The following is a 16,728-nucleotide window of genomic DNA, read 5'->3' as shown; positions in this document are numbered from 1 at the left end:
ATGCAGAATCTCATGCCCCATCTCAGAACTACTGAAACAGAGTCTGCATTTTAACAAGATCCTCAGGTCATTTACATACATAATGAAGTTTAAGAAGTACTACTTTATCTTGTACATTGTTCAAAGAAGGGAGAGATTAGAGGCACCTGGGTGGCTCAGTTGGTTGAGTGTCTGACTTTGGTTCAGGTCATGATCTCATGGCTCTTGAGTTTGAGCCCCACATCAGGCTGTGTGCTGGCAGCTCAGCGCCTGGAGCCTTCTTCAGATTCTGTGTCTCCCTCTCTGCCCCTCCCTTACTTGCACTCTGTCTCAAAAATAAATACACATTAAAAAAAGGGACAGAAGATTTGAGCTGGATAAGTCAGGAAAGGTGAGCGAACCCAGGCATGAGGGCCAAGTCATTTAATAACAGTGGCTTAACCAAAGGCACATTGGGAATGGTTTAAGTGGTAGAGATGTCTCATTGGAGGTTAGGTATTGTTAAGAGATAAAATGAATAGATAAATTAGAACCAGTACTAAGGAGAACTGAATTTCAGGCCTATACATTTTCGTGTGATACTCTAGCAGTAGTCTTTGAGGAGGTTTGACCTGAAGAGTGATATACTGAAAGAGGAGCATTTTAGGAAAATTCATCTAGTGATGGTGCCCAGGAAATTATAACTGTGAGAGTATATGCAAGATAAATAGAAAAGTAATTTTGCTAAAATAGGCATCAATGATGAAAACCTGGTATAAGGATATGGCCATGAGAATAGAAATGATGGGTAGAATAGGAGAGGCATTGCAAAGGAAAAAAAGAAAAGTGTTGGGTTACTTACTGTACTTAGTAATAGGTAATTTAAGTAGTGGTACTAGTGACAGATACAGGATTTTTTCCCAAGTTTTTATTTATTTATTTATTTATTTATTTATTTATTTATTTATTTATTTTTCTTTTTCCCAGTTTTTATTTAAATTCCAGCTAATCAATGTATAGTGCAATATTAATTTCAGGTGTAGAATTTAGAGATTCATCACAGTACCTGGTGCTCATCACAAGTGCCCTCTGCAATACCCATCACCTATTTAACCCATCCATCCACTCAACTCCCCTCCAGTAACCATCAGTTTGTTCTCTATAGTTAAGATATTTTCTTGGTTAGGTATGGGATATTAGGATTGATCTGGTGGAGAATGATGAATATTTAATTCCAGACCAATACCGAAGGCCTCTTAACTGGCCTCTTAGTCTGTGTTTCATTGTGTTTTGATGATCGTCTATCTTAAATTATATACTATCTTTTGCCTTGCATATGACATTGCTGTTCAGCTTCCCTACCAATGTATCATCACCATTTTATTTAATTATTTAATTATTTATTTATTTTGAGAGCAAGGAGGGGCAGAGATAGGGGAAGAGAGAGAATCCCAGGCAGGCTCCATGCTGTCAGAGCAGAGCCCGATGCAAGGCTCGAACTCACAAACTATAAGATCATGACCTTAGCCCAAAGCAAGAGTTGGATGCTTAACCGACTGTGCCACCCAGGTGCCCCTATCCATCACCGTTTAAAACTTAGTTTAAACCTCTGGTAATTCTGTTAGTCTCCAATCTTAGTACAGTGTTTTATGGTAGATGCTAAATAAATGATTTTATATAGATATATTTGCCAGGTATATTATTATATTTGACCAATAGTTTTTTAGATATAAATAAATATTTATTTATTTATTTTGAGGGGGGGGAGCACAAGTGGGGGAGGGGCAGAGAGAGAGAGAGAGAGAGACAGAAAATCCCAAGCAGGCTTCGAGCTGTCACCACAGAGCCCGGTGTGGGGCTCGAGCTCAAGAACTGTGAGATCATGACCTGAACCGAAACCAAGAATCAGATGCTTAACTGACTGAGCCATCCAGGCACCCCTAGATATTTTTTTAAGAAGGAAATCTTGCAATTTGTGACAACATGAATGAATCTTTTTTTTTTTTTTAAGATTATTTATTTATTTAGAGAGAGAAAGAAAGCTTGTGCATGCACATGAGTGGGGGAGTGGCAGAGGGAGAGGGAGACAGAGAATCCCAAGCACCTTCCTCACTGTCAGTGCAGAGCCCGACATGGGGTTTAATCCCACACACTGTGGGATCATGACCTGAGCTGAAAGCAAGAGTCAGATGCTTATGGTTAAGTTACCCATGTGCCCCAGTTTTTTAGATATGATCAGGCTATGAAATGGTATTGTTTTGAATATTTGTTTTCCCCTTATTTATTTGCATTTCTTTTAGGTTGGTAGTGTTTTCTTCAATTGCAAAAGGTACTTACACTATACATATATACGTATATATTTGTGGTTTTTGGGTTCACGTTGGCTGCATTTGTTTTACATGAGTGGTCTTTAAAATTTTTTTTAAATGTTTATTTATTTTTGAGAGAGAGAGAGAGAGCGCTAGTGGGGGAGGGACAGAGAGAGAGGGAGACACAGAATCTGAAGCATGTTCCAGGCTCTGAGCTGTCAGCACAGCCTGACGTGGGGCTTGAACTCACGAACCGTGAGATCATGACCTGAGCCGAAGTTGGAGGCTTAACTGACTGAGCCACCCAGGTACCCCTACATGAACGGTCTTCTAAAAAAACCAAAAACTTTATTATGGAAAAATTTTAAATGCACAACTGGACAGAAGAGTGTATTGAATATCCACATACTTGTATAAATAATCAACTTACCTAGTTTCATCTATACTCCTGCATAACCCTTTTATATGATTTTGAAGTGATTCCCAGACATATTTTGTCTATAAATATTCAGTGTATATCTCTAAAAAAGCAGATGCTTTACAAAAATCATAATACCATTATCAGACCTAAAGATGTAATAATTTCTTAACATCATCAGATTTTCAAGTTATTGTTTGCATTTCCAAATAGAAATGAGTTCCTTTTGAAGAAAATAACTTTCAAACTCTCTGGTGCAGACTGCAGTTTGCAAAAGATATTTCCCCTGTCATGTTTGCTGATCAGAATACTATCAAATCTTGATTACCATATATTATCAGAGAATAGATAATGTATGATTGCCTCTTTAATCCCAGATTGGCTGCATTCTGCCACCCCACCTTATTTTCTTTTCCCCCAATTAGAGAATGTATACTAATTTTATTTTATTTTATTTTATTTTTTTTGTAATTTTTTTTTTCAACGTTTATTCATTTTTGGGACAGAGAGAGACAGAGCATGAACGGGGGAGGGGCAGAGAGAGAGGGAGACACAGAATCAGAAACAGGCTCCAGGCTCCGAGCCATCAGCCCAGAGCCTGACGCGGGGCTCGAACTCCCGGACCACGAGATCGTGACCTGGCTGAAGTCGGACGCTTAACCGACTGCGCCACCCAGGCGCCCCTGTATACTAATTTTAAAATTAGTCTAAGTCTTGGGTGCCCAGGTGGCTCAGTTGGTTAAGCATCCAACTTTGACTCAGGTCATGATCTCATAGTTTATTAGTTTGAGCCCCACATTGGGCTGTCTGCTATCAGCTCAGAGCCAGCTTCAGATTCTCTGTCCCCCTCTGTCTCTGCCCCTCTCCCACTCTTGTCTCTTTCTCTCTCTCAAAAATAAATAAACTGTTAAAAGATAAAATTAGTCTAATAAAATTGGATAAATAAATATATTGGCAAATATTGGCAAAATATGTAGAGAGATACTTACACAAGGCTATTCGTTGTAGCACTGTTTGTAAAAGACTAGAAACAACTCAGATGTTTGCTATTAAGTAAACTATGGAAAGTCCACAAAGTGGAATACTATGTAGTTGTAAAAAGGAATGAAGACTATCTATGTACTGCTATGAGTGGTCTCTAATAAAAGAAAAAAAGCCAAGTGAAGAAACAGTGTATGTATTGGCTAAATTTTATCTAAGAAAGGAATGGGGATATAAATATATACATATCAGCTTAAAAAACAATAGATGTATAAGCCATAAAAATAATGGTTACATATAGGACGAGGGAATGAGCAGGGATAGAAGCTAATATCTTTCTGAATATATCTTGTTTTATTGATTTGACTTGGGACCAAGAAAATATTTTATGCAATTATAAAATGAAACTTAAAAAAATTTTTTTTTTTTTTTTGGATAGGCTCCATACCCACTGTGGGGCTTGAATGATTGGCCCTGAGGTCAAGAGTGGCATGCTCTACTGACTGAGCCAGCCAGGTGCCCCCAAAGTAATCTTTAAAAATTAAAAGCACAGTGAAACAGGTGGACCAAATAGGTATCACATTGGTAGCCTAACTCTATAGGAATCATTTTAACTATCTTTAAAACACAATAATTTGACTGCGCATTCATAGTGGGGTGTATCCCAGTGTAATGCTCTGAATGTGTTTCCCCTAAAGATGACAGTATTTGGAGGTGAGGCCTTTGGGAAGTGCTAATGTAATGAAGGCAGAGCCCTTATGAATGGGATTAATGCCTTATAAATGAGGCTCCAGAAGGATCCCTTCCCCTTCTGCCACGTCAGGACTTAGGGAGAAAGCACCAGCTATGAACCAGGAAGAGGGCCCTCACCAGAGAATTTGATCATGTTGGCGGTTTGATCTTTGACTTCCAGCCCCTGGAACGTAAGCAATAAAATTTCAGGTGTTTTGTTATAGCAGCCCATATGGACTAAGACACCCAGAGACACCCCCGCCCCAAATTGCAAAAAAAAAATTTTTAAGTTTATTTTGAGAGAGGGAGAAAGACGTGTGCACAAGTGGGGAGGTGGGGGGCAGAGAGAAGCAGAAACAGAATCGCAAGCAGGCTCCATGCCATCAGTGCAGAGCCCTATGCAGGGCTCGAACTCAGTGAACTGTGAGATCATGACCTGAGCTGAGATCAGGAGTCAGACACTTAACCAACTGTACCACCCAGGTGCCCTGCAAAAAAGAATTTTTAATTGTTTTTAGCAATCATGTTGTAGCATTATGGGTATTTATATTAATTTCCTGTGGCTGCTGAGAGCCAAAAGTCCTAAATCAGTGTCTCTGGGCTGAAGTTGAGGTGTTAGTAAGGTTGCACTCTCCAGGAGGCTCTAGGGAAGAATCTATTCCTTGCCTCTTCCAGTTTCTGATGGCTGCCAGTGTTTTCCAGTATCTGCCTCCATAGTCACATTGCCTTCCCTTCTGCTCAATTCCCTCTGCCTCCTTTTTACAAGGATACATATTATTACATTTAGGGCCCACCTAGATACTCTAGATAATCTCCCCCAAGGTCTGTAATTTAATCACATCATTTTTGCAAGATAAGGTGATACTCAAAATCCAGGAATATCTATTGGAAAGCAGTTATTCAGCATACTAGTTATTATTATTCCAAAACTCTTATGAGTTTATATAGAATTTATACAGTAGGATAAAGTAGGTAGTATGTTAATGTCATTAGGAACTAAGAAGTTCAGTGTAAGGGAAAATATATATAAATATAAAATGTTAAATTAAAAACCCTATAATTCTAAAATTGAACTGGAAATATCAATATGAATGTTTTGTTTTTTTTAAATATTACCCTGTCCCATACTGAAAAGGCGTAGAGAAACAATGATCAACTACTAGCAGTAAACATTGCTAGTACTCCGGTTGTAATTTCTACACATCAGTCATTTACCATGAAAACTGATCAGGGCTCCTTGGAGAGTAGACTAGGTCTGAGGCAAGAAAAATACAAAATGAGCCTGGAATATCATGTGATATAAAATGGCAAGGAAGTTACCCAAAATGTCTGGGAGATTGTGTCAAAACAATGTGTCAGGCAATATTAAAGGCTTCCCTTAGGGGCTTGGGTGCCTCAGTCAGTTAAGCATCTGACTCTTGATCTCAGCTCAGGTTTTGATCTCAGGGTCGTGAGTTCAAGTCCCATGTTGGGATCTGTGCTGGGTGTGGTGCCTACTTGAAAAAAAAAAAAAAAAGCTCTGCTTGGCCAAAGATGGGAGAAATTGAACATTAATAAGAATAATAACTGCAATGGATTGAAATATATCAGATATGTTTATGTTCTTGAATTCATATTGATACTTTAAAATTTATTAGTCATCTTGTTATGCTATGGAACCAATTCATTTTGAAAACTGGTAAATGAAGAGAAAAAGTACAGTCTATATAACTATTTCAGGAAAACCATACAGTTGCTAAAGGGAAATTTCTTGATTCCAGATAATTAATGAAGAAAAAATGATAGAATTAGATCCACACATTGATTATCAGCCACAAAAAAGAGGGACATCTGATCATTAGGTGTTTCCTGACAGAAACAAAACAGTATTTTTGAGTATTTGTGCCAAAAAAGGAATCTGAATCTGATCAAGCTTCTAGATCTGACTATAAATTTTTAGGAAATAACTTTTAAAGATTATTATGGAGAATCAGTTGGCAAATCCAGATAGAGGGATATTTCAGGACAAATTCTCTGGTTCCTTCAACAAACTGCACTGAAAAAAATGAGAGAGGAGGCTTATAGACTAGAGACATTTAAGAGACACACCAAGTCACTAGAATATATGGACCATAGTTGTATACTGATTTGAACAGCCAAATTGTAAAAAATATTTTGAGATATTTGGGCAAATTTGAACACTGGATACTTGATGATATTAGAAAATTATTAAATTTTTAAGATACAATATTGGTAAATGACTATGGTTTAAAAGAGTCCTTCTCTTTTTACAGATAGTATATTGACATACTTGTGAGTAAAGGGATATGTTTGGGGATTTGCTTTAAATGATCTAGGAAGGATAGTGGTTGGGGTACAAATGAACTAGGATTACCTGTGACTTGACAGTTGTTGAAACTGAACATGAAGTTATGTGAACATTATATTAGGTTGAGCCACAAGAAATTTGTATGTTAAAATGGTTGAATTTCATTAATGCCACGTAGTTCAATCTAACACTGTTCTTTCTAAAATCTTTCAGGTTTTCTATAATAAACAAGTACAAAATAAAAAGCAATAAATATTTAAAAGATAATTGGAAATTTGAACACTGACACATTGATACTATGGTTATATTTTTAAAATAGTCCTGTTAAGAAAAAATGTTTTTAGAGATATATACTGAAGTATGTATAGGCTAAAATGGTAGAATGTCTGGGATTTGCTTCAAAATAATCCAGTGGAGTGATGGGGAATGAATGAGTGTATTGAAAAAACAAAATTGGCCGTGAATTTGTAATTACTAGAGCTGAGTGTTGAGTCTTTTGGGGTTTCTTATACTCTTTACTTTTAAGTTTGAAACTTAATCAAAAGTTTATAAAAAGGTGTGTGTGGGTATGAATGTTAACTCTTAACCATTGTTTCCCATAATGTTATATCACCAAATAAAGGGATTTCTATGGCATTTGGAAAGCATTTATTTTAATCTTTACATTTTAATGTTACCTTCTCTTTGTGGCCAGAAACTATTGCAAGTTTTCCACATATGGAAGTGATATAAAATAGATTTAAGTGAAAAATTAATTGGCTTATAGATATTCCATAAATAATAGTGCTGGTAGTATTAAGATATGACAAGAATTGTATGGGGAGGATGAAGTTGGAACATTTACTATGCTATGCTGACTCCGTTGGTATGAATGGGGAGATGAAAAAGTATTTTATAAACTTTGCTTATACCTCTAATATTCACATGTTGAATGCCTGACAGACTCTTGAAAGAAGATAGATTTTGTATAAAACCCTTGATGATATGTATCTTCTAAGGACTTAACCCTTATAAAAAATTACAGAGGACATTTTTTATTGTTACAGAATGTCATACCCAGGCTATCCCCCAACAGGCTACCCACCTTTCCCTGGATATCCTGTAAGTATTGCCACTTATAATAGTAAAATAGCTCATGTACTTGGAACAGGTGTTGTATAGGACTAGCCCATGACAGATCTTACACATATGGTAGAACAGGGGTCATAAACTCAGTTGCCCAGAGATACCGAGTAGAATAAGTGTGTGAAGGCAGGAGGTGGGAGGGAACGAGAATGTACTTGCCTCATTTATGGAAAGCCAGCAGCTACTCAGCTTCAGCCCAATGTCGCCATGCTGCAATGCAGACTCAATGTTGCTAGATATTCCATTTCTTCAAGTAAAGCCAGAAATACGGATTTGATGTGAAATTGCCCCAATTTTTTAAAATGGGAAATTAATTTTTTTTAATGTTAAATGTTGTATGGCCAATAAAATATGTATGTAAGCTAAATCCATCCCATGAGTCACTGGTTTTTAACCTTTGTATTAGAAGGTTTAAAATAATTAAGGGCTTGACTCAGAGATAACAAATTGCAGTGGATTAGAGGTCCCTGTATTTGCAGTTCTGACACTTTTAGTATTTGGAGTACATTTTTTAAATGTGCTACTAAGTTCTGCCTTGTTGATGTCTATACTATGAGGACTAAACTCCTAGCTGAGGCATTTAAGTAAGAATTATGCATTTCAGTTTTATATTCATAAATGTATAGGGCTTCTTTCTAACAATGGGAGAATAGAAAGAGAGGTCTATGCAGATTAATGTTAATGTAAGTATCCTTATGTAAAATGAATATGTAGCTCTCCTGAATTTATCATAGGAGAGAAAAGAATTATGAATATGTTCCTAGGTCCCTATATACTCAATTGGACTCTGGTTACCATTTCAGTTATTATAGACTAATTTCTGAAACAGACAACCCCAACATCCAAGTGACTTAACACAATAAAAACTTGTTTTCTTTAGTCTCCTAGAAGTCAGTGGCAGGTGGGTGGTGGGGTGGGGTATCAAGGAGGCTTTATTCCATGTAGTCTTTCAGGTTACTAGGCTCCTTCCACATGTTGCCTTTATCATCCTCTAGTGTCTTGGATTCCTCCACTGGATTCTCTGCTTCCAGCTGGCAGATAAATGGAAAGAGGAAGAGAGAGTGTGTAGGATTGGGCAGGAGGTTTTTAGGGGCCAGATCGGAAGTGGTGTACATCACTTCTGTCTCTGTTCATTCACCAGCGTTCAGTCATATGGTCCTACTTTAACTGCAAAGGGGTCTGGGAAAGGTAGTCTAGCTTTGTGGCCAGGCGAGAAAGTTTAGTGAACGTGTAACAATCTCTGCCACTCTTAGACATTTTCTAGTCTGAACTGGGCTCCAAATGTCACACCCCATGGTAACTCAGGTCACTTTTTTGTTCCTACTATGTAACAGGTCCAGGTTTGTCGTAAGAGAGCCAGGAATTCTCTGTAGGGTAGAGAGCTATACGTCTTTCTAATATTTCCAGGTATTAGGAAAATGAAGGAACTAATGAGCTTTGATAGTTTTTCCTGAAGCCTTGAGGTTTCTGAAGAGTCTCGTTCTTACTCCCAAATAGAGAAACAGATCCCTCTTGCCCGACACAGGTAGAATTGAATGTAACTGAGTTCTGAAAAGCAAGTGTTTTGACAAACTAGCATACAGGTAAACTAGTACAAGATACCAAGACTTTTAATGTGACTTTTACTATGTAAAAGAAAATTTAGACCTTGACAGTTATTTCAGTTTGTTTGTTTGTTTGTTTTGGTCACATTCATATGAAAAGTTTTCTGGTTTGTCAGCCTGCAGGTCAGGAGTCAACTTTTCCCCCTCCGGGTCAGTATCCTTATCCTACTGGCTTTCCTCCAGTGGGAGGAGGTGCCTACCCACCAGCCCCGAGTAGTGGCTACCCAGGAGCTGGAGGCTACCCTGCCACTGCAGGCTATCCAACCCCTGGAGGCTATCCTGGTGCCCCACCACCAGGGGGAGCTCCATCCTATCCTGGAGGTGAGTAGTGGGTTGTGGCATTAGTGATGATTTGGGATTGCTGTATCATTTTTCCTTCTCTCTCTCTCTCTCTCTCTCTCTCTCTCTCTCTCTCTCTCTCTCTCTCTCCCTCTCTCATCCATTTCATTCTTGCTGTTTTATATGAGGTCAGAGATGCTCTTAGCCTACTCTCTACCAAAGACCATAAACCTAGCTGGCAAGATAAAGGTTCTTGGGGGCATGAAAGTTGGAAACATTCTCAAAAATTCTGTTGTGAAAAGAATTAGAATAAATCTCATGGTAATAAAGGACCAATATATAGCAGTTAACTTGATTATTTGTAATCTTAAGAATTGATTATGGTATTTCACTTAGCATAATTGTGACCTTTAGGACAGCTTTGTCTGAAGGCCAAAAAGCTTAGCCTTTTTGTTACTATAAGTTATTTAGGCAGGTGAATGAAGTAAAAATTTTTTAATTTGTTTCATAACGGAAAAGAGTTGATAAGTTGAATTTAGACCAAAAGAGACTGCTATTATAGCATTAATTGCATATTTTTTCCACTTTTCTTAGTGGATATTAGTAGATATTTTCCTAAAGTTTACTCTTCAATCATGAGAACTGTCACTGTATTTATCCTTTTATTCTAGTTCCTCCAGGCCAAGGGTTTGGAGCCCCCCCACCAGGTGGAGCAGGCTTTTCCAGCTATCCACAGCCACCCTCACAGTCTTACGGTGGTGGTCTACCACAGGTCCCACTACCTGGTAGGTACCAGAGAAAAACAATAGTGTGCTACTTAAAATTTTCAGTTGCCACTGAGAGAACTTAGTTATGTTTGGGATAGTCTTTAGTAAACTTTATACTAAGTACTTTTATAATTTTTTTTTTTTAATTTTAGCGTTCATGAGCCCCACTGTCTCCCCAGAGAGAGAAAGAGAGAAATAATTTAAGATACATGGTTTCATTTGCAACTACGTGGCTGAAACTAGAGGGTATTATGCTAAGCCAAATTAGAGAAAGACAAATACATGACTTCACTCATATGAAGACTTTAAGATACAAAACAGATGAACAGAAGGGAAGGGAAGCAAAAATATTATAAAAACAGGGAGGGGGACAAAACATGAGAGACTCTTAAATATGGAGAACAAACAGAGGGTTGCTGGAGGGATTGTGGGGGGGTGTTGGGCTAAATGAGTAAGGGGAATTCAGGAATTTACTCCTGAAATCATTGTGCACTATATGCTAACTAACTTGGATGTAAATTTAAAAACTAAATTAAATAAAATGGTAAAAAATAAATAAAATGAAATGCATGATTTCATGAAATGCATTAATTTGATGGAAAAGTTTAATCAGTAAGATGGAAATAAGGACCCACTTTTTGAGTTACAAAAAATCTGTTCCAAAGCCAAAAAACCAAAACCTTCAGGAGCTTCCCAGCTCACACCTATACCACTCCTAAACCCTCAGAACTATGCCCTGGCATCCTTTCTAGATGGAATCAGAATTTAGTTTGGTTCAAGTATTTAAAAAAAAAAAAAAAAAGGTATTATTTGTTAGGAAACTGGGTAGGACGTGAAATAATTTAAAAGGTTCCTGTGACCAAAGTTGGTTTTAGGTTTAGTGAATTATAATCTTAAAAAATTACCCTACTGAATAACATGGTGTGAATGTTCTCATGTTTCTATATTCATAATAGTCAATGCTGTTTTGAAAAGTTAAATCCTATGAGATCTGTTTACTGTGTACTTTTTTTTTTTAACATGTAGGTGGCTTTCCTGGAGGACAGATGCCTTCTCAATATCCTGGAGGACAAGGTCCTTACCCAAGTCAGGTATTTCTGCTCCTATTTTTAAATTTAGTACAATTTAATTGGATAACGCCAAAGAAGGGCACCACTGCTTTGCTGACATTTCCCTGAAGCAGAGGATATGGTCTGTTATAGTCACTTAAGATTCTGCTCTTTGCGTCTGGTAGACTTGATGCTGTCTTTGGTCCATCTGCTTTAAGTGGTGTCCTGATGACTTTAATAAGACAAGCATAGGTCCCTTCTCACAGGTGATGATACTCCTAACTTTTTCACAGAGATTCATTTGGGTTCTTGGCATTGGTTTTAGTTCTTCCCTCACTGGTAGTTAACAAATATGAACTTGAGTGAGTAATTGCTGTTTTGGGCAGTTTTTGATAAAGTGTGGTATTGTTTTCTATTTTTACCTTTATAACTTTCCACTCTTTTTTCAGATCAATACAGAATCTTTTCCTTCCTATCCTGTTTTCTCTCCTGTTTCTTTGGATTATAACACTGAAGTGAGTAAGGTTTTCTAGTGTTTACTAATTACTGTATGTGCCTGTATGTATGTACCTTCTTTACTTTCTGATTTCTCGTGTATTGGTCTCTCACACCTTCCTCAAGGATTCCACTGTATCTGTCTTACCATTATGTCCCTGTAGTGCTTGGTAGGGCTTTAACCATAGTAGTCAATTAATATTTGTTGAATTGATTTCTCAATAGCCCTAGGTCTCCTATGTATCAAATGTTTGTCTCATCTCTGTATAGCCCCTTATTTTAATATTAAGTTTAATTTTATATCTTATGCAAGTTATAAGGAACACAAGCAGTATGCTTTTATGCTTATCTTTAGCTTGATTTTCTTATTTATTTCCATCCTCTTTAATCATAAAGATCTAGCATTACCAAGGTTTTTTAAAGCTGAGATGGGAGAGGGATTAAAGTATTGAAAGAGAAACACTTTAGCTATTTTCTGGCTTACTTTCTTGATTTGAGGAATTTGAGTTCCAGATTAAGAAATTTGTCCAAGACCACACACCTAGTAAAAGACTAAGCTGAGACTAGCTCTAGTTCTTCTGACTCCCAGACCAATGGTCTCCCTGTTACATAATGCTGCTTTGCTGGTACTATAAATGATATTCCTCCAAAGCACATAGGGAATTGCCTTCAATCTTTTTTTTTATTGTTGAAGTTGATTGTTAATCATATTATATGTCTATAGTTATTTTAATCATGTATGAGAATTTTTATTTTATTTTAGCTTAAGCGTGCACATAGTTTGAGAGAGACATGGATTTTATGACTAAGTATAAAAAAAGATTTTCATGTCATTTGCAACTACGTGGATGGAACTAGAGGGTATTGTGCTAAGTGAAATTAGTCAGAGAAAGACAAATATATGACTTCACTCATATGAGGACTTTAAGATACAAAACAGATGAACATAAGGAAGGGAAGCAAAAATAATATAATAACAGGGAGAGGGACAAAAACAAGAGACTTAAATATAGGGAACAGAGGATTGCTGGAGGGGTTGTGAGAGGGGAATGGGCTAAATGGGTAGAGGGCTTTAAGGAATCTACTCCTGAGATCATGGTTGTACTGTATGCTAACTAACTTGGCTGTAAAGTAAAAAAAAAAAAAAAAGTTAAAAATTTTTCAAACCTAAAACACTAAAAATGAAATATACATACACATGCAACTCATGTGTAACAATTACTACCTTAAGATAGAACTAAAACCAATAAGTGGAACTTAACAGAGTGGTAAATTTTGGAAGATCTTTTAGATGCAAATGGAACAGGCTCCCTTGAGAGGAGTAAGCTTCCTATCACTGAAAGTCCTCTGGTGGATGGTGTGTATGAGTATATAATGTGTGTAGGAAGATGAAAATTTTTGTCTTGGTTGGGCATTTGGGACAGGTGACTTCCCTGATTGACTCAATTTTGTTTTCCAGTAGGAAGGTTGGTATCAAATGGGTGTCAAAGGGTAGAACTTTTGATTGCAGTGTGGGCTTTGTTGTGCTGAGAAATCTTCCCTAGTTTGAGTTTTGACCTCTGGAACATGGACCCTGATATCTTTTAATTCAATATAGTGCCTGGAAGATGACAGTATTTTTGATAAAGATTCATTGCAAACTTAGACTTTCAACAAAGAATGAAACAAATCCATTTTTTTCCTGAAGATGAAAAATGAGTAGTTTTTGTTTGTTTTTTAAGAAAGAAGAGATGGGACGCCTGGGTGGCTCAGTTGGTTGAGTGTCCAACTTCAGCTCAGGTCATGATCTCACTGTCAGTGAGTTCGAGCCCGGCATCGGGCTCTGTGCTGACAGCTCAGAGCCTGGAGCCTGCTTTGGATTCTGTCTGGCTGTGTCTCTCTCTCTCTCTCTCTCTCTGCCTTTCCCCAACTCATTCTGTGTTCTCTCTGTCTCTCAAAAATGAATAAACATTTAAAAAATCAAAAAAGAAGAGGATGACAGAAGATGAGGATCATCAAATCATAGATTTTGAGGATTAGTTTCTCTTACTGTCTAGTCCAGTGTATTGTAAACAAAGGCTTTTGCCCTACTTAGGATTTTAATGAAGGAAACCTTAGTTTCTCGGTACCATAAAGCTCATGTAAAGCTACAAGTAGAATTTTTTTTTAAAACCACTATACAAATATTTGTCATTTGTTAGTTCTCTGCTTACATTCTTGGCTTAGAAGGAATCTTCATAGTGCAGGATGGTTGTTAGAAGAAAACATTGGTGTGAGAGTATTGGTAAGTGGGAGAAATTATTGACCCTAAAAATGTTTAGGCCTAAAAGATGGTCTGGTTCTCTTCTCCCCATTTACTTTGCCCTGCAGTTGCTGGCATATTGCTGTATTCAATGGGTATAAATAACATTAAATGCAGTTTCAGTTGCCTAAAAAGCAATTGAATCATTTTACATTGGAGTGGTGTTGAATGCATCTTTAAATGATATTTTAGAGATAATCGGTTAAATAAATATATTATTAAAATTCAGTTAAAAGAATGTAGTGGGATATCATCTCACTTCATCCCATCTCTCTTAAGCCCTGATTTGAATAGTTTAAGAAAACTATTGAAGGGGTACCTGGGTGGCTCATTTGGTTAAGTGTCTGACTCTTGATTGCAGCTCAGGTCATGATGTCATGATTTGTGATACTGAGTCTCCCATCAGGCTCTGCGTTGACAGCACAGAACCTGCTTGGGATATTCATTCTCTCTCTCTCTCTCTCTCTCTCTCTCTCTCTCTCTCTCTGTCTCCCTCACACTCACACACACACTGCTTCTCTCTCTCTCAAAATGAATAAACATTAAAAGAAAAAAGAAAACTATTGTTTCCTAGCTGTATATTTTAAAATTTGTTTAAATTTGAAATAATTTCGGACTTACAAAAAAGTTATAAAAATTATAGAATTCCTGAATAGCCTTTACCCAGATCCTCCAGTGTTAACTTCTTATATAAACACAACAAAATGATCAAAATCAGGAAATAACATTGATGTAATACTATTACCCAAACTATAGATCTTATTCAAGTGTTACCAATTATCCCATTAATGTCCTTTTCTGGTTCAGGATCAAATCCAGGATGAAACATTGCATTTGTTGTCATGTCTCTTAAGTTTACTTGTTTTTTTAATATTAATTTTGATTTCATTTCATTTGTTTTAGTAATCTCTATGCCCAGTGTGGTGCTCGAACTCACAACCCTGAGATCAAGAATCACATGCTCTACCGACTGAGCCAGTCAGGCACCTCTCTTAAGTTTCCTTTAACTTGACACAATTCTTCAGTCTTTTTTGTTTATGACCTTGACACTTTTGAAGCGTACTGCCAGTTATTTTGAGAAAATTCCTTAGTTTGGGTTTGTCTGATACTTCCTCATGATTAAATTCAGGTTTGGCCATTTTGACAGGAGTACCACAGAAATGGTCTTGGATCTCCAATGCATTATTGTATCAGGAGGCACTTATCGTTGACTTATTCTGTTATTGGCAATGATTAATTTTGATCACTTGTGTTTGCCAGGTGCAAACTATGTAAATATCTTGGTTCTCATCGCACTTTTACTCACTAATTTTAGCATCCATTGATGATTCTCTCTGGAAACAGTTATTACTGTGGGGTATGTCATAGTGATTTTTAAGTTTCCCCATAGATTTGTATTTTTATTTTTTATTTAATTTTTTTAAATTTATTTATTTATTTAGAGAGAGAACATGAGCAGGGGAGGGGCAGAGAGAGAGGGAGAGAGAATCCTAAGCAGTCTCCGTGCCATCAGTACAGAGCTCGACACAGGGCTCAAACCCACGAAACCATTAGATCGTGACCTGAGCCAAAATCAAGAGTCAGACACTCAACCGACTAGGCCACCCAGGTGCCCCAATTTGTATTTTTAAAGTATAGTCCCTGTTTTGCCTTCTGGTTTATTTCCTATATAATCTATGAAGAATATTCTACCTCCCAGAATCTCTAATCATTGCTTGCTTTCATTTTGTGCTTTTCTTACTATAAAATGTTTTATTTCATGTTTTTTAATGTTTATTTTTGAGAGACAGACCATGAGCAGGAGAGGGGCAGAGACGGGGGTGGACAGAGGATCCAAAGAGGGCTCTGTGCTGACTGTAGAGAGCCCTATGTGGGGCTTGAACTCATGAACTGTGAGATCATGACCTGAGCTGAAGTTGGATGCTTAATTGACTGAACCATCCAGGTGCCTCTATTTCATGTTTGATAATGAGGGCCTATAGAGGAAATGGAAAGATATTGCCAAAATTTTATTGCTTATTTGAAACCTCATTGATCAATTCAAGGTCTGCCTAACTAAAGCCCTCATTATCTTATTGTATTTATCTATCTATCTATCTATCTATCTATCTATCTATCTATCTATCTATCTATTTATTTTGAATGAGTGGTGAGAACAGAATTTTTCCCTTGTTACCAATCTCAGAGAGAAACCATCCAGTCTTTCTCTGTGAAGTGTGATGTTAGCTATAGTTATTGTGCAGAAGCTCTTTAAAAAAATTTTTTTTAATGCTTATTACTTATTTGAGAGAGAGAGAGAGAGAGACAGAGACAGAGACAGAGAGACAGAGTGCAAGCAGGGGAGGGTTAGAGAGAGGGAAGGAGACACAGAATCTGAAACAGGCTTCAGGCTCCAAGCTGTCAGCACAGAGCCTGATGCGGG

At 37.2% G+C, this 16,728-nt stretch overlaps 1 protein-coding gene across 4 annotated transcripts in view; it reads left to right on the top strand.

The window, feature by feature from the left end:
* The window catches only part of ANXA7 (annexin A7), a 40,067-nt gene that overhangs the window by 10,330 nt on the left and 13,009 nt on the right, over positions 1-16,728 (top strand). For 2 of the 4 annotated variants that reach the window (XM_045040152.1, XM_045040151.1), the window contains exons 2-6: positions 7,753-7,807; positions 9,552-9,756; positions 10,386-10,499; positions 11,508-11,572; positions 11,980-12,045. In XM_045040152.1, the coding sequence (XP_044896087.1) occupies positions 7,754-7,807; positions 9,552-9,756; positions 10,386-10,499; positions 11,508-11,572; positions 11,980-12,045 (504 nt within the window). In that variant the 5' untranslated portion in view covers position 7,753. Of the gene's footprint in view, positions 1-2,258; positions 2,288-7,752; positions 7,808-9,551; positions 9,757-10,385; positions 10,500-11,507; positions 11,573-11,979; positions 12,046-16,728 lie in introns of all 4 variants that reach the window. The other 2 variants (XM_006937868.5, XM_045040153.1) reach the window with 2 other exon arrangements.

This window comes from Felis catus, chromosome D2, assembly GCF_018350175.1.
Source record: "Felis catus isolate Fca126 chromosome D2, F.catus_Fca126_mat1.0, whole genome shotgun sequence".
Taxonomy (NCBI): domain Eukaryota; kingdom Metazoa; phylum Chordata; class Mammalia; order Carnivora; family Felidae; genus Felis; species Felis catus.
The sequence above is the reverse complement of the archived record's forward strand: the minus strand, read 5'-3'. Positions and strand labels throughout refer to the sequence as shown.